This window comes from Pelodiscus sinensis, chromosome 8 (genome assembly GCF_049634645.1).
Source record: "Pelodiscus sinensis isolate JC-2024 chromosome 8, ASM4963464v1, whole genome shotgun sequence".
In the NCBI taxonomy this organism is placed as follows: Eukaryota; Metazoa; Chordata; order Testudines; family Trionychidae; genus Pelodiscus; species Pelodiscus sinensis.
The window spans coordinates 51,209,306-51,234,214 of record NC_134718.1 but is presented as its reverse complement, the minus strand read 5'-3'; the positions used below and the strand labels follow the sequence as shown (position 1 = coordinate 51,234,214).

The 24,909-nt window shown below is 43.0% G+C and overlaps 1 protein-coding gene and 1 long non-coding RNA gene across 14 annotated transcripts in view; one reads left to right on the top strand and one right to left on the bottom strand.

Annotated features, from left to right (window-relative positions):
* PTPRE (protein tyrosine phosphatase receptor type E) overlaps positions 1-7,244 on the top strand; it is a 266,865-nt gene extending 259,621 nt beyond the window's left edge. For all 13 annotated transcript variants that reach the window (XM_075935266.1, XM_075935265.1, XM_075935269.1 and 10 more), the window contains 2 exons: positions 2,128-2,263; positions 6,005-7,244. In XM_075935266.1, the coding sequence (XP_075791381.1) occupies positions 2,128-2,263; positions 6,005-6,079 (211 nt within the window). In that variant the 3' untranslated portion in view covers positions 6,080-7,244. The remainder of the gene's footprint in view (positions 1-2,127; positions 2,264-6,004) is intronic.
* LOC112545518 (uncharacterized) overlaps positions 1-24,909 on the bottom strand; it is a 66,584-nt gene that overhangs the window by 36,400 nt on the left and 5,275 nt on the right. Inside the window, exons 2-3 of the long non-coding RNA XR_012905658.1 lie at positions 22,114-22,209; positions 17,892-18,008 (exon numbers count right to left, since the gene is read on the bottom strand). This is a non-coding gene — a long non-coding RNA (uncharacterized LOC112545518). The remainder of the gene's footprint in view (positions 1-17,891; positions 18,009-22,113; positions 22,210-24,909) is intronic.

Genomic DNA, 24,909 nt, shown 5'->3' with positions numbered 1-24,909 from the left:
TTTTCTCATGTATTTCTAAGGAAAGTTGAACCTACATGCAATCACAGTTGAGTTGACTTATATTACTTTTTTGCCCAAAGAATTTCTCAAGTAGGGGCAGGAGCAAGGAGAACAGATAATGTGGGTGGAATAAAAGGAATACTACATTATTGTTGTTGTTTAGACATAGGGAGCTAATGGCATTTTTAACTATTTCTGTGTACAGGTTTACAAAGTATTTCATAATATTATATTCTTATAGCATTTTTAATATTACTGAAGCAATGGACCTATTCCAGAATGAGACATTCACCAATCTTTTGAGGCAGTTTTTCTAGGGATTGGCTAATTACACATCTATCTGATTCTTCTTAGATTTTGCAGCTGCCTTTAATCTGATAAAAGTAGTTGTCTATAGGGAATCACACAACTAATATATTTTACCTGTTCACTTTTCCTCCTACCAGGCCGTAATGTATCCAGCTGAGGATATATGCATTTTACTTAGTCTTTTCATAAGGACATGCTCATCAGAAAGATTTTTTTATTTGATGGAGATAGAGTAAGAGCAATGACCAGTAAAAGCAGTGATAGTAATTACAATTCATCTTGCTTATAAATGATTAAGATATATTAAACAATGAATTATTTTGTATTTTTATTTGGTTTAGGGACATAAATTAAACTTGTCTGTCTTTCATTTAGCCTCATCACAAATCCCAAGAATCATTCTAGTTTGTATGACTATTCTCTCATGTGACTGTGTGCCTCACAGTTCCTTATCACTGGTAGTTGGCCTCTTCTAGTTGTAACTAGTTACTTTGAACCAACGTGAAATTAGGAGGCAAAATGTCAATTAATCTTTGACATTGGTCATTAGTCAAATAGCAGTAAAAGGAGCTCTTTCACTAGTAATGTTGGCAAGCCTCTTACCAGCTCCTAAAATTTGAAAAACAAGGGAAATGTCAGTGGAAGGGTAAAATGTTGACACAGTCACTTGGTACACTCAGTGACAACTGTAGATATGTACTAAAGTAATGCTATTTTACATGATCAGAACTACATTTTAGACTAAATGGATTCTGTCCATAATAGTATTTAGGAATACTGTACTACTTTTTATTTTAATATATAATACAAAGTATCAGTTTGGATTCACAGTTTCAGACTTGGTAGTGGCAGTAAAATGTTAATTTGTATTAAATTGAGGATAGAGTTGAATCTGTAAGAGGAAATGAGAGTCAGACACACTAAAAATAAGAAAATAAAAATGAGCAACTCTGGTAAAGTAGTCCTGGACAAAACAAGAACAATGCAGGGAAAAACTTTGAGTACAGCAGCAGCAATAAGGCCAGAGTCGGACAGTTGGGATAACCCAATTGTCCTATTGGATAATCAAATATGAAATCTTCCTAGCTTCTAGACATGTGATCAGGAAGTGGGGGGAGTGGGGAACCCAGGACTAACCAATCCCATCATATCTCATAATTTAGAACAATTAGCAGTTGCTGGTTAAGAGAGAGACATAGCTCGAATAATGAGGAGGTATATGGCAGGAATTAATTGCATTGGCTGGGATGTGCAATGATGGTTACACTGTGTGTCAGTGCACTATATCAGGATTCAGCTATTAGCAGTTCACTTTCATAAGCAGCAAAGAATCTGCCCAAATCACTTCTGGGTATCTTTATTAAAGATAAAACAGTGATGGTAGTGTCAGTACCATAAATTCAATTGGTTTGGAGACAAATACAGATTAGAAAACAGCTACACATCTACAGGAATATGTCCCTAGTTCTACAAACATATACATGTGCTTAATTTTATGCACACAGATAATGCATTTGATTTCTATGGAGCTGTTCACTTGTATAAATAAGCATATAAGTGTTTGCAGAATTCAGATCTTAATCAAAACTGGTCTGGTCAAAAATTAATTTTTATTAATTCTTGATCATAAGATGGAAAGTTATGCCATACAAATGACTGGTAATAAAATTAGTAAACAAGAGATTTTTAGTCTGCTAATAACAGTATTGAATATTTTGGATTAATTATTATGCAAAGCATCTTTGTTGCTCATTACTGTAATTTGGAAGAGTATGTTTTGATATTTTATTAAGCAAAAGAAATATGTTTGTCTTGCAGTGCTGGAGCTGGAAGAACAGGTACATTCATCGCACTCAGCAATGTTCTGGAACGAGTAAAGGCTGAGGGGCTCTTAGATGTGTTTCAAGCTGTGAAGAGTTTAAGAATGCAAAGGCCACATATGGTGCAAACGCTGGTATGATATTTAAGAATCTTTGTCAAATGATGTAAGTTTTGTAAATGTTCTACTGGAAAGAACAAAGGCTCGTTTTACCAGTTACAACAGATGTAATACTATAGGACTGGTGTTAACAACTATATATTTAGGTTGAGAGAGGTATTTCATTACAAAATAATAATACAGATGTTTATGATAGGCTTTCAAAAAATTAACATGGGGTAAAAATTCCTGTGTTTGCTGTTCAGCCAACTTCTGATTATTTTTAATTTTATTTATTTATTTAGTAGAGTAGGGTTGTTATGGATTTTTTTTTAAAAATCCATAGGAACATTCTTGAGCTACCATGATGGAAGCAGTGGCTGGAGCCAGGGCCTTTTAAATCACTGATAAAGCCCTGGGTGGCATGCTCCAGCCAGCCCAGATGGGATGACTGAGGGAAGCTAGCCCCAGCCCCACCTCTTCCACTTGAAGTCCCGTACATTCTGGGGGCAGGGAGCCACATACCCTCTTTGCTCAGGGGTCTAGCAAGTCTCTTCACAGCCCTGATATACTTTGCATTTCTAGGACTTTACATTCAGCAGTCTCAAACTGCTTTACCGACAGTAGTCTCAAAACATTCTCTGAGGTACATTTTTTCATTCATTTTACAGGTAGGCAAACTGAGGTACAGAAAGGTTAAGTGACTTGTCCAAGAGCACACAGGGACTCTGTGACAGATGCAACAATAGAGCCAACATCTTCAGAGATCCCAGAGACCTATGATTTAAGCATTATTATGGTTGTGGAGAAAACATTCAAAACATGAGCTGAATGTAATGCAGAGATGTCTGCCGCAGTCCAAAACAGCAACTCTAAGCTGTGAATCTTCCATTTGTTAAATGGGAGTGAATGCAGATCCCAGTGTTGATACTTTACTGCTGTCAACATTAACTACCAAATGGTGTAGGAATGAAAAAAGTATCATATCATGAAGATTCAGAGATTCATATGCCTCCCTCAGAGGGCCAAAGAACTAGCGAGGGGATCCTGGAAGATACATACATTTAAGATGGATAGGCCTTTAATGACACATGGCAGCATTGCTTGCGGGGGAGGGGGACGAGGAAGGGAAGTAGAATGGTTTCATTTTTCTGGAGTGGAACTAGAGTTGCCAGACATCCAATTTTCAACTAGAATGTCCGGTCTAAAAAAAGGGGCCCAGGTGACTCCAGTTGGCACCGCTGACCGGGCCATTAAAAGTACATTCAGCGTTGCAGCTTGGCCCCAGGGCTAAAGCAGGCTCTCAACCTGCAAACTCTGTGTGGCTCCCAGGTCCCTGCAGCCCCTAAGAGTGGGGAAAAGGGCTTCTTGCACTGCCCAGTGCCAGTTCAGTAGTCCCCATTGGATGGCAACTACAACCAGTAGGAGCTGAAGGGATGATGCCTGCAGGTGTGAAGGCAGCATGTAGAGCTTGCCTGGCTGTAAATGTACCTAGGAGTCATAAGGAGCTGTCAGTTGCTTCCTCGGACCTGTGGTAAGCACTGCTGGGACCCCCACCACCTCCCAGCATCACAATTCCATCGCCCAGAGCCCCCTTCTACACCCTGAATCTCTCATCCCCAGCCCCACACCACATCTGCACCTCCAGCCAAAGCCCTCCCCTCCCCTGCTCCCAAGTTCCCTGATGCATCCCAAAGCCCTTTCTTGCCCCTGGAACCTCTCATTTCTGGCCCCACCAGGGCTATGTCTAGACTGCAGGCTTCTTTCGAAAGAGCATCTTTTGAAAGATCGCGTCTAGACTGCAGGCGGATCTTTCGAAAGAAAAATCCGCTTTTTCGAAAGAGAGCACCCAGCGAGTCTGGATGCTCTCTTTCGAAGATGGCCTCTTTACATTGAAGAACGCCTTCCTTCGAAAGAAGAACTTTCGAAGGAAGGCGTTCTTCCTCGTGAAACGAGGTTTACCGCCATCGAAAGAAAAGCCGCGTTCTTTCGAAATAATTTCGAAAGAACGCGGCTTGAGTCTGGACGCAGGGGAAGCTTTTTCGGGAAAAGGCTACTTTTCCCGAAAAAACCCCTGAGTCTGGACACGGCTCAGGAGCCCACACCACCAGCCAGGGTCCTCAGTTTCCTCGTGCAACCCAACCCCTCACCAGTCCAAAGCCCCTTCTGTACCTCAAACCCCTCATTCCCATTCCAGAGTCCACATCCCCACCTGGAGCCCTCTTACCCCTTCTACACCCCAACCAGCAGGGCTCACCAAGCAGCAGCGAGCCCTGCTTGCCAGCACAGACTGTGCTGCGCAGCCCCTCCAGCTTAAAATCTACGTGCCATGGGTGAGTAGATGGAATCATTTGTCGAGTCCTGCCAACCAGTGTTCCCTCTAAGATTTTCCAACCACGGGCAAAGTGAGTTTTGGCTTGTGCACCAATATTGAGGTCACATGTGCTGGTTTGGAGGTGTGCCACTGTGGCACCCAGTTTATTAACACACACACGTTCCCGGCCACTGCAGCAGAAACCTCCCCTCCCCTGCCAAGCAGCATGTCCCATTCCTAGCCCCTGCCACATGGCAGACCCAGCCACCAGAGCAGCCTCCCTGGTCACGGCAGATCCCAGCCCCTCTCCTCCCCCCCGCCCCAGCAGCTCTCTTACCATGCTATCTCAGCTAGCCTCACCCACTGGAGCAGCCGCCTGCCATGCGGCCCTCCAAAGGAGGTGGGTGGGGGAAGAATTTTTTGTGAATGGCTGTGCAGACATGCACCTTAATGGGATCTATAACCCCAGCCTGATGAAAGTGAATGAAGGTGGGGGAGAATGAGTGATGGAGAAAGGGAGAATGGAGATAGCAGAGATGGGGCCTCAGAAAGGAGTCGGGAAAGGAGTGTTTGGTTTTGTGCGATTACAAAGTTGGCAGCCCTAAATCAGACTTAGCTTTCAAAAGTTTGGAAAACACTATATTATGGGTCTGTGACTTTGGAAGAAGGTGAGGTCAGTGTTAACACTGGGAAGAACAAGAAGAAAATATATAGTGTTGCTAAATGCTGTTAAATAACTTACTTAGAAGTGACTGCATTTGAATTATAATTGGGAAGAGGTAGATACACATTTCATTTGTAAGTTGGTTGGGTTTTTGTATGTGTGTAAACATATGAGAGAAAATATTCATACTGTTAGTTCTTTGGGGCAGGGACTCAATAGTGCCATATTGAGTTACTTGAATTTTGTATGCAATAATACATACTGTAATAATAATAAAAATAAATGTATGCATAGAGAATTTGTAAAATGCTAGGCCCTATTAACCCAGTTCTGGAAGGTGTTGAGCACCCCCATAGCTCATTTTGACATCAGTGTAATTGAGTGCTTTGCACATCCTAAAATGTATTTTGCACTTTGCAGGACAGGGCTCAGTGGTTTGCACATTCTTTCATCTTGTAGATGTGTATTAAGTTTAGAGGGGAAAGCCTCTTGTGGACATCCTCTATTTCATCCTTTCAGTTCTGTCATCCTCCTTGAACTTACTGTCACGGTCAGCTACATGAAAGTAGTATCAGTTAATAAAGGCCATGGAACTTGCAAGCTAATAAAACTGGACATGAAGTCTTTTTTGTGCAAAGAGCATTAATATAAAAATTAGCATTAACAGGGTTTGTTTTGTCATAAACTTGTTGTGGTACAATTTGAATATGTTGCATCCTACATATTTACCTATGTCTGATTATTCTAATTTAATCATAATATACAAAGTAAATCTGAATTTCTTTTTTTATTTTTTTAGGAACAGTATGAATTCTGCTACAAAGTGGTACAAGATTTCATTGATATATTTTCTGATTATGCTAATTTCAAATAAAACTTCCTGCCTTATTTTTTATTTAATAGTCTGTATAAAGATTTGTAAATTGTTAATTTATATCATATTTCCTTTATAATAATTCCTACTGTAAATGATATTGCCTATGTATGTTGCTTTAAAAGTCACACTTGCTGTATAAAATTATAAATTACTCAAATATAAATATCTTTTAAAAGCTAATTATAATAAATGTTCATATACAAAATATCAATATATATGTTGTTATTGTATACATTTTTAACCAAATCTTAGTTTAATTTCTTTCTTTCCATTTTCCAAAAAAGTAAAGTGTTTATCAATATAAATTTTAATTCCCACGTTTACCAGCCCCTAAATTGTACAAAACTATTTTTAAATGTATATTAAATAGTGAATCAAAGATAACATGTTTTAAAGATAAATTATTATTCTGAGTGTTACCCTTCTTATACTGAAGTCAGTTACAAACAACTGATTTCATGAGTAATAATGCTAATTAGGAGCCAGAGTCTCATACACTTACTCATTTTCAGTAGCACCTCACTCTATAAATAGTGCCACTGAAGTCAATTAGACTGTTCCTAGAGTAAGGTGCTATTCAATGTGAGTAACAGTGCCTGAGTATGGGGTTTGGAGTATAACAACATATGCTGCAGTTGCAACTTAAAAACAAAATCTAACAGCCAGGTTTTGTAAAGCCAGTACACAGCTCTATTTCAAGTTAAGCTGTTAGAAATAATTCCATGTAAATACAGTTTAGTAAGTTATTTGATTTGTGTCATTTTGAAAGTTCATTTTACTTTGCTTTTTTATTAAATCTAATGTATTTTTAAAATGTTCCTGACTGAAATACAGTTTTGTAATTTATGAGTAACTTTATCACTATTTTGAAAATCTTTTGCATGTCAGAAGATTAAATTTTGCTCTTGAATACTTTTGCTATACCTGAGCTTCTGTTGACTATTGCAAGAAACTTTATTCCTGTTGCCACAAACAGACATAGAGCTTGATATATGTATAGTACAGAAATGGACAGACTCTCGGCTTGAATGGAATATAAAAGCAACTTCTTAATTTTTTTGAAACAGCTATTTAATATTGAAATCCTACTGCTATCAACAGTAAAGGCTGCTGATAGGATGTATGTTCTTAAAATAATATCTTCATAGTTAAAAAAGCAGATCTTTCCCCAATAAAAAGGGGGTAAATATGTGTGCATGTGTATATATAATGAAATATTTCATAGACCTGAACAGAATTTGAGGGATGGAAAACACAAAAGACACAAAGCATCTGAATGTTGAATTTTTTAAAATATCTTTCTCATCCTTTAAAAAGCTTATATAAATTAATAAGCACAAATAAATATGAAAATATCTAATGTTAATATCTAATATGCAATAGTTCTGTCTTGTTTAATTGGTTGATTTTTGAATGCAAACATAAAAGCCTTATTTAAAAATAAGCAAACCTAAACTGATGTTTTCATTCTAGTTCTTGCACTGTTTAACCTTTGTTAATTTATTTCCAGAAATTATAAATTAAAAGTAGTTATTCTATTAACAATGCAAAGAGTAACAAAGGTGTTCACACCTCTTCTTTTAGAGTGCTGAAAATGGCTAAGGTTAAAAGTCTTTAAGCACACTATTTTCAACACTGCCATTTACTGTTTATTGTCTTCCCAGTAATGCACTGCTGTATATTTATTTGTACAGTAATTATGCACTTAAAAACTAAGACAACTTGTTGCTAGACTAAACAGTTTGATGTTAATGGATTAATTCAAACTGGAAGGACCTTTATTTGACTAAAGAAAAGAATGTTAAATAAGCTTTCAATTCTGGCATGGTGTGTAAAAATGGAAAATAAGAAGACATCAAATAAATGCAGTTACAAAAATCCAGTACATTAAGGTGAGCATTACACATATTTGTTGTATAGAAAGCATGTAAGAAAGATACTCAATTTTATTTTGATGATGAGACACTTAATAATTTTATCTATCAGTAATTACAGAATTATTCTCAAAAATAAATCTCAAGTGGCATAGTCTAGTTTTAATTACAAACAGTTAAACTTCCACTATTTTCTTTGGGATTGTGTTCTTACAGTCTCAATTAATCTTACTGTTTGGATTTTTCCCTACTATTCAGCCTATGTTTTTTTTTTTCACTTTTTCTCTTTATTCTGTGATGCTACTTGGACCTGATTGTGTTCAAATATTTGATATGTTTATCTTGATATTACCTCACAATTGCCTCCTGCAGTAGAACTCACATTTGAGATGTAGTGTTCAAAAGGATTCCCTTTAAGGGTGTGTCCACACTGCACTGTTTTTCTAGAATAACAGCCGTTGTTACAAAAAACAATACTAACATCCACATAGCAATTGCGTTATTTCTCGAAAGAGAATCAAAATAACAGATGGCTTTTTCTGACGTCGGTAAACCTCATTCCACAGGAAATAATGCCTCTTTCGAAAAAGCACTTTCGGAAGAAGGTGTGTGTGGATGCTCCACTGCTGCTGTGTCGAAATAGCTCCTCACCAGAGCCATTGTACGTTATTCCTCCCCAGTGCCTCCTGGGGCTCTAAATCAAGGTAGCACGTCCACATTAGGGGAACCTGCCTCAGACTAGTTTGGAGGCTTCCTTGTAGTAGGGATGCTCTAATTCAAAATAAGCTTTTCTGGAAAAGCTTATTTTTGAAAGAAGATTGCAGTGTAGACGTACCCTAATATACCCTTTGCAGATTTAGGACCCAGATATCTGGTTAATCATTACAAAGTAGGGCAGCAAGTTAGCCTGTTGATGCAGGAAGTATCTGATACTAAAGAAAAACTATTAAAATTAAACAAAATGCCAAGAAATTCTTGATGTCTTTAATATCGACACCTAGGGTACCACAGAATACCCATACAAATATTTCAGAAGTGAGAAATACAGCTAAATAATGGCATTTTCTTATAATTTAGAAAGCTTGTTTTCCTATTCTTTTTAGTCCAATAAGGTTGTAGTACTTAATATAACAATCTAACAAATATATAGAAGGATTATCTCTTTTTAAATGTTCTGTGTTGCATGGAATTGCATTAAAATGCCAAATAGCGATTAGAAAATGTAAATTCTGATCTGTATGCATTATTGGTCACTATGTGACTGACTTTACTGTCTATTTTCATGCATTACATTAGACCCCAATTCATTAATGCATTTAAGTATACACTTTAAGTTTATCTCTATTCAGCAAATCATGAAAGAATGTGCTGAAGTCCCATTGTCTTTTGTGTTGCTGAAAAATGCTCTTAAATGCTTTGCTGAATTGGGACCTTAATGAAGAATGCATATTGTAATTACCAGTGTTTTAAAAAGTATTTTTATGTATCAGTTTTTTAAACTTTAAAAGGAACCTGGCCACCTGTGTTTTCAATATTTTGAAATATTTTAATTTCCTTGGTATAATTTTAATGTAAAGTTAATGAAACTTTTGTGAGTAACAAATTGTATTTAATTTGTCAAATCTTTATAATATATGTATGTATTATACAGTTTCAGCTATCATTGATATTTTCTTTTATTACATTTATAATTTGATCTTGCTGTGTTTATGCCAGTGAATGTTGCTGAATTATTTGTATATGCAAATGCAAGATCTAATACATTTTGATGCAAGAACAAAGCTTCTTTTTTATTTTAAGTCTGTTTTTATTTCTTTAAATCTCTTAATTTCATTCCTGTACTATGTGTTCACTTAAGCTAAGTATTCTAAAGGAGATAAAGCCATTACCCATATGAATTATTTTCCATTACTTTTAATCCAAAATTCTTTCAGACTGAGTAATATTCTGACTAAAGTCATAACTGACTTTATGCATAGAAAATTCAAGTAACTCAGTATTGTAATTTAGGACCCAAACCTTGAAACCTCTACTAACGTTCATAGTCCTAAACTATGTATAGACTACATCCCTCTTTCGAAAGGACATAGCCCTTACTGATCTGAATAGTCTCATTGTGGGTGTGTCTAAACTACAGGGTTTTGTCGACAAAAGTGGACTTTTGTCGACAAAACTAAACCTGCGTCTACACTACCGCTGAGTTCTGTCGACATAATGTCGACAGAACTCAGCAGTTTTGTCGACGCTGGTAAACCTCATTTTACGAGGCATAACGCCTTCTGTCGACAGAGTTCTGTCGACAGAAGGTGTTATTGCATCTAGGGTTGTGTCTAGACTACAGGGTTTTGTCGACAAAGCAGTTTGCTTTGTCGACAGAACTGAATGTAGTCTAGACGCTCTTTGTCGACAGAAGCTTTGTCGACAGTATCTGTCGACAAAACTTCTGTCGACAAAAGCCTGTAGTCTAGACATATCCTGTGTCACGTTCCCCTTCCCCCTCAAATAAACTCAATGAATAAAATAGCCTGATTGACTTCTGTAGGGCCAGGATTAAACGCAATATTCCTGACTGAATAATTCTATTCCACTTCCAACAGACAGACCCTTGAATATACCAATTCCCACTCAACAGCTTTATCTATGAGGTGAAAGGATGCACAAACATCTCAGACAATGCTACCAATAGTTAAAAGGAATGAAAAATTTGGTACCTCACAGGAAGAGGAAACTTGGAAACCAGTCTGGTGCAATTTAAAACACATTTCATTATATCCAGTCTGTGTCTTAACCTGAATTGTTTAACCGGTTAGTTTCTCCCAGGAGAAAGCCTTCCAACCTCCTGCAGACTCTCAAAGCGGTTGCTCAAAAAAAATAATGGTAACATAACTGAAAAGCCACAGTCTTAGCTAACACTTAAGGTTAGGATTCTGTATCACCAGTTTTTCATGATTATTTTTGTTGTTATATTACCATTGTGCCTAGAAATACATGGGCCAGAACACTATTGTGATAGGCACTGTATACACACAAAACAAAAGACACTCTTTTGCCCCTGGGAGATTACAAACAATGACAAAAGACAGTAGGCACATGGGGAAGATAAGGACAATGGATGGATACAGACACAAGGGAACTGAAACAATATAGGTCAGCATGATAGGCTGCTATCTCAACACACCAGCAGCCTAGCTGTAGTCAACTTTTTTCATAGGCATCACAGAAGAGGAAGATTTTGAAGGAGGATAATGCTTTAATTTTGCAGATGCTCCAGGGGAGCTCATCCAAAGAGGTGGAAATGATTAAGGAAAGAATAAACTTAAAAAACAAAAACTGGTCTGGTAGCACTTTATAGACTAACAAAACATGTAGATGGTATCATGAGCTTTCATCTACATGTTTTGTTATTCTGTCAAGTGCTACTAGACCAGTTTTTGTTTTTTAAGTTTATCCTGTACAGACTAACTCAGCTACTCTCTGGAGCTAAGGAATGAATGTTGACCTGAACTGTATGATGTATTGCTGGGAATTCACAGATGAATTAAAGTTGTGGCCTAATAAAATGAACTTTTTTCCATGTTGGCTTTCTTCCTGCATGGTCAGCACAATGTTGATAAACATTTTAGGGGACTTCAAAAACAAGATTTCTTGTTAAACGCTGCCATGAGGTATTGGTCTAAAATCTGGATCTTCAGTTCATTATATAAATGTAAGAAAACAAAAAAAATAGCGTATAGGCCGACTTACCTTGTCATTATTCTTGAAGCCCATATATGGCAGAGTCTCAAAAGGGCTGGAGAACCATCAGCCCCAGAAGACATCTGCTACCTGAAATCAGAAAAACTATAGAATTCAACATACCAGTTCTATTTGGACATGACCCAGTGAGTGTGATTCTCTACCCAATTACACATAATCTCTGTCTCATAGTGAGTCCAAAACAAAAAGCAGAGGTAGGAAAATGAACGAGTCAGCAATGCACAGTCACAAGACTTTAGTGCAAGCCTGAAGTCTTTAGAGGTTGAAAGGCTGTTGGCAGTTTGGAATTGAATGGGTATGTCCAACTTACAATCCTTAAAAGCAAGTAACACCATCATCAAAAAAGTAGATGCTGAACAGGAGAGGAGCAAAGACATATCCTTATGCCACTTGATAATTCAGAAGGTATTGATGTCTCTCCATTGTCAAAAACATAACCCAGTATATCATAATAAAAGGAATGGACTATACTGATGAATTTTTCAGAACAGCTTATTTGTACTTGAGCACCTTCCAAAGCTTGTTTCTGTTGACTGAGTCGAACACCTTGGTCAAGTTGATGAAAATCCCATAGAGTATGTCTACACTACAGCACTAATTCGAACTAACTTAATTCGAATTAGTTAATTCAAACTAAGCTAATTCGAACTAGTGCATCTAGAGCTAAAAACTAGTTCGAATTAGCATTTTGCTAATTCGAACTAGCATGTCCACATTGAGTGGACCCTGAACCAGGGTTAAGGATGGCCGGAAGCAGTGCCGGCAGGGCATCAGATGAGGACTTAGAGCGTGGAGCTGCTGCCTCAGGCTAGCCGAGGGCTGTGCTTAAAGGGACCCGACTCCCACCCCGGACAGACAGTTCTCAGGGGTTCCCCGCTTGCAAAGCAGTCCTGGCTTGGAGTGCCCTGAGTGCCCACACTGGGCACATCACAGCACTCGGCCATCAGCCCGGCTGCACTTGCCGCAGACTGCCATCTGGGGAGGGGGTTAATCGGGGGGCTGCAGGAGAGCTTCCACCCCGAGGAGCCCGCAGAGCCATCCCAGTCCTTCCCATCAGGGGCTCATACCCCATTCCTCCCTCACCTCCTTCCACTTACCCCTCCCTAGCCCCCCTTCCTGATGTACAAAATAAAGGACATGTGTGTTCAAAAATAGAAACTCTCTTTATTAAACAAAACTTGGGGAGACTGGGAAAAGGAGGTGGGAGAGGGGAAGACAGATGGAGGGAAAGGGGAGGGCAACTAAAATGATCAGGGGTTTGGAACAGGTCCCATATGAAGAGAGGCTAAAGAGACCGGGACTTTTCAGCTTAGAAAAGAGGAGACTGAGGGGGGATATGATAGAGGTATATAAAAGCATGAGTGGGGTGGAGAGGGTGCATAAAGAAAAGTTCTTCATTAGTTCCCATAATAGAAGGACTAGAGGACACCAAAGGAAAGGAATGGCTAGCAGGCTTCAAACTAATAACAGAAAGTTGTTCTTCACAAAGCAAATACTCAACCTGTAGAACTCCTTGCTGCAAGAAGCTGTGAAGACTAGAACTAGAACAGAGTTTAAAGAGAAGTTAGATAAATTCATGGAGGTTGGGTCCATGGAGTGGTATTAGCCAGGGGGTAGAAATGATGTCACTGGCCTCTGTTTGTGGAAGGCTGGAGATGGATGGCACGAGATAAATGGTTTGGTCATTGTCTTCAGTCCATCCCCTCTGGGGTAGCTGGTGTTGGCCGCTGTGGGCTAGATGGACCTTTGATCTGACCCTGTATGGCCATTCTTATGTTTTTATGTTCTAAGCTCAGGGCTCAGGGTCGGAGGTCTTACTGGACCACCTTGATTTTCATGCAAACCTGCTCCTGGGTGGCCAGGCTGGCAGCTATCGTGCCCCAGACGGCTGCTTTCCTGTGCCTAGTGCGGAGGTTGTGCATGAGGTCCATGATCTCTGCACTAGACCAGGCGGGCGCCCGCCTCTTGCGGCCCTGGGCAGGCTCCTGGGAGCCGCCAGCCTGGTCCCGGGAAGAGGCAGAGGGCTGGGTGGCAGTGGGTGGCTGGCTCGTGCCGTGCCAGGTGCAGAGTCTGCTGGCTGGGTGCTGGCAGGCTTGCATCTGGCATGGGCACCGTAGCCAGACCGTGCCCCTTTAAGGGCTCCAGGGCCGGGAGGGGGGCAGAAGAGTTTCCCTGGTCGTGCCCAGAGTGGCCATCAGGGAAAGCTGGGGAGGGCTAGCCTCCCACTAGTTCGAATTAAGTGGCTACACAGCCCTTAATTCGAACTACTTAAGTCGAACTAGGCGTTAGTCCTCGTAGAATGAGGTTTACCTAGTTCGAATTAAGAGCTCCGCTAGTTTGAATTAAGTTCGAATTAGCGGTTTGCCTGTGTAGCACCTATTAAAGTCAATTCGAACTAACGTCTGTTAGTTCGAATTAACTTTGTAGTGTAGACATACCCATAGAGATTCTGATGTTGCTATCTACATTTGACTTAGTTGACATGAAATCCACACTGACTTTCAGGGATTATGCCATTTGTGAACACATGTAATGACAACTGATTGTAGAGCATGCGAGCTGGGATCGTACAAGATATAGATAGCAGTGTATAGATAGCCCCAGTGGTCATCATAGCATGTATGATCACCTTTCCACTTGTATATATGTAAAATCAGAGCATCTTTGAAATCCTGTGGAAGTTGTTCCTCGCAGATGGTGATGTGAAATGGCGCATCAACTGGTTATCCTCAGCTTTATGAATCTTTAATGGGATTGCATCGGGGCCCACATGTTGTTCCAGATTTCATCTTCTTGATAACTTTTTTTGTACCTCATCAAGAGTTGACAGTATAACCATCTGATGAATCATTAGCCCACTGAAGAATCTCTCCAAGAACACTGATGTCTAGTTTAATACATTGCAGAATGTTCGACCTAGCGGTCGAGATAGACCCTGGTAGCTGTATACCCTGGAAGGGCTTTCGATTAATTCTCACACAGGGTGTGTGACTCAGCCAGAGAGCTGAGTTGCCAAAGAAGGCCTCAGAGTGAGTGCAGGCACATGCACGTGGCCAAAGGGGGACGCTCACAGGAGGTAAATGCTGCCCCATTGTACTTCAACATCAATTTTATTGTAACTTATAAGCTCTCTACCAATAATTGCTGACCCGTTTTCATGATGATCATCACTGTGTAGAAGTGTTTGTATATTCCAGGATGCAAAATGTAGTAGTCATTGCTTTTCTCTTATGACTGCAAAATTGGATATCCAGTTGAACATGGTTAACTAACAGGTGTCAACTGGAACACTCTGTATATAGGAATTGTTTTCTCACTCCTTCTTTCAAAGAAAGCAGCATTGTCCCTCAATAGGACTGCTTTGTCACCTATGCAGGATACAACAGCTGCTGTTGTTTCAGTTCAGCAGAAAGACAACCACTGCACTTGGGCCGCTTACGTACAGGTTTGTGGCTAGATGCTTCCAGTGGTATCCTCCATGTGCATCCAACATCACTTGCCCATTGCCATAGGACTTTTATCAACAAGAGGTAAATTTGTAGCATCAAGAGATGTATCTTAACATATGAATAGATTTAAGTGAGACTGACTTGTGAGTTCCAACCCAACTCTCTCTTCTCATACTGACATTGTGACATGCGTACTGGCGGAGTGAGTGCAAGTTTGAGATCAGAGTTTACCTTCTCTTAGACAGATGTGCCTGAAAAGGCTTAGTGAGTTTGTATGCTCTGGTTTGAAATAAGAGTTTTCTTTCTGGATACTTTTGGTCCATGGCACCTTATTCTGTATTTTTCGGCGCAATCCCTCAGGATCACTGTAACCAATCGTTATTCTAGTGTAACACTGAGAAGAGAATAAGGTAAGCAAAGCATGATTTGGTGCAACATTATTTGTGGGGCTTTTCCTCACCAACCCGTAATGATCAGCTACACTACATAACTTTTATTTGCAAGAATAAGAATTTTTGGAATAATATTCTGAGTGTTCCAGAACCAAATTCCCAATAAGGACGTAAAATCCTGTTTAATTGGTTAACCAGCTAAATGTGATGTTCACATGATGGGGACATGCTGCATGGCGGGGGAGAGAGGGGTTCTGCTCCAGTGGCCGGGAACATTTGTGTTTTAATAAATTGGGTGCCACACTGGCACACATTGAAACCAGTGCACATGACCTCAATACTGGTACACAAGCGAAAACTCACTCCGCTCATGTTTGGAAAATCTTAGAGGGGACACTGGTCAAGATGTCAATTTTTATAAATCCAAACATAAATAGATTTGTCGAAGAATAAACAGGTTGCTTTGTTTGGATTCTAGAACAAGCAGGAAACTCTGTGGAGTAGTGCTTGTTATATTTTTGTAGTATGTAATGCTAAACACTACACCCTGCTTACCATTTGTGCTATTCCTGGCAAAACCAGCATTCATACTGTTGCTCACAGCCTAGAAAGTAACTAACATGAAGGTACTTGAAGATGGTCTTCAATCTCAATATACCTTTCCTTTCTTACATATTTCAAAAAGAATTTTATTCTGCAAGATACCAAGCATTCTGTACTGTCACTGACTTCAGTGAGCGTATGCTCAGCCCCGGCACCACAGAAATGGAGATCTTTTGATGTAGCAGTACCCAGCCGGACTATGCATGCGCGGTGGCGTCTCACGGCATTCGCGCCACTCTGAGCACGTGCGTGGTCCAGCTCCCGCCAGTTCCTCTCGACTGCCTCAGGCTGCAGACAGAGCAACTGCCTCTCTCCGATTCTTTTTCGCGTGAGATCCCCAACCCTTATCTAGCCAGTTTTTGAGATTCCCTGTTTATTTCCTCCTTGTTCGTTTACCTTTGTCTCCTAGTTTAAAAAAAAAATTTTTTTCCTTACCTCACAGTTCGTTCCCTTTTCCTCACGTACCCATCCTCTTACCTCGGTCCTTCTTCTCTGTACATAGTTATCTCATAGTGACTCATTAGTCCATTATTCATTTTAAAAAAAAAAGTCCCTGTTTTCTTCCAGTTAACCTTTTTTCCCCAGACTGCAAACATGCCGATGTCACTAGGGTTTAAAAAGTGTGTCTCATGCCAAGAGGTGATGCCGGCATCTGACGGGCACTCATCCTGTATACGTTGCCTCAGGGAAGCCAACGTCCCTCAAAAATGCCCGCATTGTTCAAAATTGACAGCAAGGGCCAGACACGACAGGGAGATCAGGCTGCGCAAGCTGCTATTTGATAAAGCCCCCCAGCCGCTGCGTTCGGAGGCAGCTACAGAACACCAGCTGCACAAACGCAGGGCTTCTTCGCCTACCACCTCTTCTCCTAAGAAATCGAAAACATCCCCAACAAGATCCTAATATCCCACACCCCAGGATCAGCAAAGGGGATAAGCCAGGGATTTCAAGCATTGAGAAATCGTGGCCAAGAACTTCCACCGCATCAAAAACAAAAAAGCTGACTCAAGCGGCACCAGCACCGAGAGTTTTAGCAGCACCGCCTCCGGCTATGTCCTTGGCACCGCCAAATATACCGGCACCGAGAGCGTCTTCGGCACCAATGACATCTTGGGCACTGGTGACACCGGCACCGGGATGGGCACTGATGCCACCGGCACCGAAGGACCTTCCCCATCCAAGCCACTCTGCGGCACCGGGCGTTTCAGCGCTGGCAGCACCGATTACTCCCATGAACAGCACCACTGAACTGGCGTCTACTATTCTGTGGTGCCAAAGCCGCTCGTCATCCTTAGCCTTCTCGCCGACACCATCCCCCTCTCCACCACCAAGATCTTCCAGACCACTCCGCGAATACCGACACCGGTCTTACTCACCTCACGATAGGCTGCCGTCTCCCTACTTCACTTCCTAAAGGGATGACCATCACCATCATTATAGACACTGCTCTGGTTCTCCACGCTCTTACATGTGTTTCTACACCCGATCCCGATCACCTCGCTCCCCTCATAATCACCAGTGGCATAGGCGATCACCTCTGGATAATCTCTACCGATATGACTACAGACCTCATGATTCCTGCAGCAGATATTCCCACTACTATAGACCATGTTCACATGGCAGATCATCCTATGAATATTGCTCTTCCAGACATTCACCTACACCAGCCCCACCCACACCAACAGGGCAGTCACCGTCACCACCGGACTTAACATCTGAACCAGACAATACCTACCTCACTATCTATGATCAACCTCCGGAGGTATCTCCAACCAATCACTCTTCGTCACCAGATGACGTGGTAATTCCTGGGGATATCTCTCCGCCTGACAATTTCTGCCAATTTCAGGATCTGTTTAAGAAGGTGGCGGTGACACAAGAGATCAAAATGGATGAATTAAGGACAAACAGCACAAACTGCTCAAGAATTTACATCCCCAGCATAGAGGACGGCTGACTATACCCTTGGATGACGCTATCCTGGAGGTCGCCAAAGAAATTTGGCAAATCCCAGCCTCCGCACCACCGGTTAGCAAGAAGGCAGAAAAGAAATATTTTGTGCCCCCGAAGGGCATGGAATTTCTTTTTACTCACCCCCCCGCCTAATTCACTAGTAGTCGACGCAGCCCACCAAAGACTTAAGACTCCTCATTATAGACACATCTTCAATGATCGAGACTCGAAAAGGTTAGACATATTAGGGAGAAAGATATATACATCTGCCACACTTACGTTGAGAATCGTGAATTTTTCAGTGCATCTTTCGAACCACATCTTTGACACCTTTGCCAGATTTACTCCACTGATGGACCATTTGCCGGATTCCAAAAGGCCGATATTAAAATCTGTGGTGCAGATTTCTTCAAAGGATTTGTGCACGACCCTCCGAATGTTGGGCATGTACACACCTCCGTATAGAAGATGCCAGTACGTACCTTTCCAACGTAGGTACAATTATCCATACATGTGACAACACTGGCAGCAACAGCTGTTACCAGATTTGCCCAATACTCTGGGGTATGCTCATTTATCAGGGTTACCCTTATGGGACTGGGGGAAAGTTAACAGTTCTATCAGTGTGCTGTTGGTGCTTACTTGGGCTCTCATATGGAGCTGAATTCTCCCTGCTGCCAATTCCCCCTCCCACTGGAGCTCTCCTGCAGGAACTAGGTTCCTCAGGATGGGGTTCTTCCCACCTTAGCAACACACACAGACACTCACACACACTAGTCAGAGCACGTCTGAGAGGACTGGGTACTCAGCACTCACAAGCTGACCCCCTCATATGTCCCTGGACTCAGCTGGCTGGGTTTCACAGCAATGCCACACTGCACCCTCATGTGCCTTTGGACTCTGTGGGCTGGATTAAACAGCACTTTAAGCTGCCATCCTCATAAGCCCCCAGGTTCAGCACCCCCTATCCCCACTCTCACACCACAGTCATTCACAGGTAAACCACACGATGAGCAAACCCCACAGGATTTTGGGCACTACAGGGATCTTTTGCTTGGGTACAAGAAGCGTTGTTGCAGAGCGAATGGGGAAGCCAAAACAACACCCCTTAAGGAAGAGTGAGCAAAAGAGAGAGAAGCAACCAGCTTAACAATGAAAGTGATTTATTTCTGAGTAGTGAATAGATATCAAACAGTTACAATATTAAATCTAACAATTACAATATTAAATCTAAATTGAAGCTGATTACAAATGTTAGGTAACCATATAACAGTTTACACAGGGCAGGGTCAGGAGGCTATGCTTAGAGAGAGATAGTTGAGAGAGAGAGAGAGAGAGAGAGAGAGAGAGAGAGAGAGAGAGACCTCACCACTCCACGGAGCTTGCACTGATCGGGGTTCCCAGATGATGATGGTAGCCGGGGGTCCAGAGGGCAGGAGAAAAGCAGGACAGAGCCCCCAGCACGATCAGACAGGAGATGAAGAAGTCTCAATGGAACTGATGCAGTTTAAGTCCAGGTATCAGAACAGTTTTCTTGGGGCAAGGATAGGAGTTTTATAGAGATAGTTCAAAGAGAAAGAGGAGAGACAATAGAGACTGATCACCCCTGGTTATGGGTGATGTTCCTTGAACGAGCTCACAATGCAACTTGGCAGTTTCAGTATTTTAGATGTCAATAGGATCGTTACTAGAATTGGTCTGATAATGACTAATTTGGGTGTGAGCAGGACTAGGTTCATTAGCATCTGGAGCAGGGATTTCCCATCAGGCAGTGCTTCTCTGCTTTCGGTGTCCCATAGTTCACTGCGGTTCCTGCCTTGGAAGAGCTGCTCTCCATTCTGTATGCTAATGAGATGTCCCTCTGTTCCATCTTTAATGTAAATGAGGCTGGGGTGTTTCCTTAATTGTATCACCCTTGTCTGAAGCAGTTTAGGTGTGTCTTCCCCGGCCTTTTCATTGCTTTGTCTTTGATTCTAGCAGAGGCCTGAGGGGGGGGGGGGGGGGGGGAATGGTTTTCCATGAATGTCACTCCCTGACTCCCCAAGAGCACAAGGCTGACAGGCGACCATGTTCTGGTTCCCCAAGAATCACAGAGGTGGTGGGTAACACAGCATCAACACCAACAATGAAATTTTGAACAACGCCCTCATCAATGACCACAAAGATGCTGAAACCTGCACAGATGGGTGCTAGAAATTGTTTGCACAGGCTACTCCATTCCGTTCCTGACTACCCCTCCCACTACCTTCCCTCCTTCCCGCTGTCCCTTTTCAGGGACCCATCTCACAAAGCACTGCTACAGGTTGAAGTTGCACATCTACGGTCACTGGGAGTAATCGAACCAGTCCCCGACAACTTCAAGGGGAGAGGCTTCTATTCTCACTACTTTCTCACACAGAAAAAGTCGGGGGGATGGTGACCAATATTAGACCTGCTACGGCTGAACAAATTTCTACGAAAACAACAGTTCAAAATGTTAACTCTTGCTGCTATAATTCCAGCCTCGACCTTCAGGATGCCTATTTCCACGTGGCAATCCACCCAGCCCACAGGAAATTTCTAAGGCGAACATCATTACTAATACAAATCCCTGCAGTTCGGCCTTTCCTCCGCCCCCAGGGTATTCTCAAAAATCCTGGCGGTCGTTGTGGCACATTTGTGTCACCAAGGAGTAATCATATTCCCTTATTTAGACAACTGTCTAATCAAAGGTCGATCTCATACCGAGACGACTACAATGGTCACTGTGGTCAGACGCACCTTCTGCGAATTGGGACAACTTATCAATGACCAAAAGTCCACTTTTCTTCCAACCCAGGACTTAGAAATAATTGGCGCCCATCTCGATGCCATCTCAGTGAGGGTTTATCTACCCCTCCAAAGCAGACCCCTACCGTCCACTTATCACATGCCTCCGCCTTATGGGTCATATGGCTGCCACCACTTACGTGGTACGTCACGCCAGGCTCCACTTTCGCAGCCTTCAACACTGGCTCGCCCAAATGTACAATCATACCAACTACAAATTACACAGAATGGTGATTCCTCCACAATCCGTTCTCACGTCACTCACATGGTGGATGAACCCCAGAAATCTCCTCACAGGCATAGCTTTTCAACAACAGCAACCGTCGTACCACATAACTATGGACACTTACCTTCTAGGATGGAGTGCACACATGGGCACATGTCAGTACCAGGCCAATGGTCACCTTCAGAGGCACGTCTCCATATAAATCTCCTCGAGTTGCAGGCAATATATAATGCCTGCAAACACTGTCACGATCAGATCTGCGGATCTACGGTGAGGATTCTCACAGACCATGTAGACTCTGTGTACTACGTGAAACATCAGAGAGGGGCTTGATCCCGTTCCCTATGCAGGGAGGCAATCCAGTTCTGGAACTGGTGTATTCACCATGCAGTAACACCTGTGGCATCTTACTTACCTGGAGCTACAAACACGACAGCAGATTTCCTCAGCAGACATTTCGCCCAGGAACATGAGTGGGAACTGCACAATGGAGTTCTCCGCCTTCTCTTTCACTGCTGGGGTACTCCTGCAGTAGATCTGTTCGCAACTCACAGCAACAAGAAATGCAGAAAGTATTGTTCCAGAGCAAGCATGGGTCTGGCCTCAGCGATGCTTTCTTGATCTGCTGGACTGGCCCTCTCCTGTATGCTTTTCCACCAACTCCTCTGATTCCCAGAGTCATCCAGAAGGCGAAATCAGACAAGGCCAGAATCATCTTCATAGCTCCAGCGTGGGCGCGCCAACATTGGTTCCCCTTCCTTCGACGCATGTCGCCTCTGCCACCATTCCCCCTCCCAGCCTTCCAGAACCTTCTCACCCAGAACAAAGGGTTGCTACACCATCCTCAACTCCATACGCTGAACCTGACCACATGGCTCCTCATTGGCTAAACCCCACAGAAGACCTCTGCTCCTCACAAGTTAAAGATATCCTCATTCACAGTAAATGACAAACGACTAGCAACACTTACCTGTCAAAATGGCGTCACTTTGTATCTTGGTGCACAACTCACAATGAATGTCTGGAATTGACCCCGCTTCCTGTCATTCTCGAGTACTTACTCCACCTAAAACAAACAGGATTCCAGGAGTGGGTGGGTGAGATTCTCTGGCCTGCATTGTGCAGGGGGTCAGACTAGATGATCATAATGGTCCCTTCTGACCTTAAAGTCTATGAGGATTGGCTCTGTCATCACTTAGAGCAGTGGTCCCCAACCATTTGAGGTTGCCGGACACCAGGGGGCATGGCTGTTCACCCGCCGGGTGCCAGGGGGCGGGATCACTTGCACGCCCGGGGCGGCCCTCCCCCATAGCCGCATGCCCGGGAGCGCCCCCCCCCCCCATAGCCACGCGCCTGGGGCCGGTGCCCCCTCCAAGGGCTGCGCGCCCGGGGCCGGCGCTCCCACCGCAAAGCGCTGCATGCCCGGGGCCGGCGCTCCCCCTGCCAAGTGCTGCGCGCCCGGGGCCGGCGCTCCCCCCGCCAAGCGCCGTGCGCCCGGGACCAGCGCTCCACCCCCCCAAGCGCCGCGCGCCCGGGGCCAGCGCCCCCTGCAAGCGCCCTGTGCCCAGAGCGCAGGCGGCCAATCCACGGCGCTCCCGGGGCCGGCGCTCACCATCTGCCATGTGCCCGGGGCCAGGCCAGCCCTGAGCACTTGGTGGGCACATACCCACCGTGTTGGGGACCACGGACTTAGAGTCTAACTGGCAGCCATTTCAGCCTTCAGGCAACCTATTGGGGCCACCTCTCTGTTTGCACACCCGATTATGAAAAGATTCTTTATGGGCCTGATTAACCTAAGCCCTCCTCGGGAGGCCCCCCACCTCCCGGAACTTAGACGTCGTGCTTGAAGCACTAACCACTCCACCATTTGAACCATTGGCTATGGTGCCTCTCCGCTTATTAACCATGAAAGTACTTTTTCTCCTTGTGATTACTTTGGCACTCAGAGTGAGCGAATTATCAGCTCTCATAACAATCCCGCCGTACACGATATTTAGCAAGGACAGTGTGATACTGCGTCTCCACCCTAAGTTCATACCCAAAGTGTCATCAACTTTCCCCATAAATGAACCGATAGTCCTCCCTTCCTTTCATCCGAAACCACATAGTTCTCCAAGGGTATGTCTACACTACAAAGTTAATTCGAACTAACGGACGTTAGTTTGAATTAACTTTGATAGGCACTACACTAGCGCTCCGCTAGTTCGAACTTAATTTGAACTAGCGGAGCGCTTAGTTCGAACTAGGTAAACCTCATTTTACAAGGACTAAGCCTAGTTCGAACTTACTAGTTCGAATTAAGGGGTGTGTAGCAGCTCCACGCATTAAGTCCTCATCTGATGCCCTGCCGGCACTGCTTCCGGCCATCCTTAACCCCGGTTCAGGGTCCACTTTATGTGGACATGCTTGTTCGAATTAGCAAAACGCTAATTCGAACTATTTTTTTAGTCTGGATGCGTTAGTTCGAATTAGCTTAGTTTGAATTAGCGCTGTAGTGTAGACATACCCCAAGGGAGGTAGCCCTCCACACTCTCAACGTTAGGAGAGCCCAAGCATTTTACATAGACCGTACCAAAGAGTTTAGGAGATCAGACAATTTGATAGTTTCCCTAGCTCATAAATCAAAAGGGCTACAGTTATTGTCTCAGCGTATCTCCAAGCTCATTATCAGTTGTATCATCGAAGCATATGCCTTGAGACACATTTCTCTCCGATACAGCCCCGACCCCATTCTGCAAGGGCAATGGCAGCTTCTATGACACCTTTAAAGGTGTCTCTTTAAAGGACATATGTAGAGCAGCGACTTGGTCCTCCCATGTCACTTTAGTTAAACACTATGCTATACATCAAGGCAGGCTCTCAGATGCTGCGGTGGCGTCAACGGTGCTCTCTTAAGCAGATAAATAATTTTTCCCTCCTTCCTGCTGTTGGGGCACTGCTGTTTAGTCACCTCCAGTGGAGCATCCACGGGGGACTCCTTGAAGAAGAAAGTGAAGTTACTCACCTCATGTGCAGTAACTGTCGTTCTTCGAGATGGTCCCCGTGGGAGCTCCACTACCCCACCTCCTCCCCGCTTCAGAGTCCATTCTTGTTTATCTGCTAGTTTCCAAGGCAGACTCGAGGAACTAGTGGGAGCTGGACCGCGCACGCGCTCAGAGTAGCATGAATGCTGCCCGCCAGGTACTGCTACATCAAAAGATCTCCGTTTCTACGGCGCCAGGACAAGCCCAGCACCCTCAGTGGAGCACCCACGGGGACCATCTCGAAGAATGACAGTTACTGCACCTGAGGTGAGTAACTTCGCTTTTTAATGAATTATCCCCTAGAAACCATAAACAAAGTAACTTCACCCTTGCTGAAGTATCAGGGGAGAGGGCAAGTGAGTAAAGAAATTACTTTAAAAAAATCTTAAAAGTTTCATCTGGAATTGCCAAGTTGTACTAAATAAAATGTATTGTCTATTATAGAATTTTTTGTCACATAGCCCTGATGAGAACTTGCAAACCCCCTAAGGCAGTGTTTTCCAATTTTATTTGGCCACGGAACACCTAGGGCTGCCTTAAAAAACAAAGGCCTCTGCCGCATTTCATTGAAGGTGGAAAAAAGCCCTGCCGCAGCATTTTGTCGAGCAAAAAACAAAAAAAGCCCTGCCCACCGTGGCTCTGTCTTGCATACCCCCTAAGGCAGTGTTTCCCAATTTTATTTGGCCACGGAACCCATAAGGATGCCTTAAAAAAACAAAGGCCCCGCCATCATGGCTTTGTTT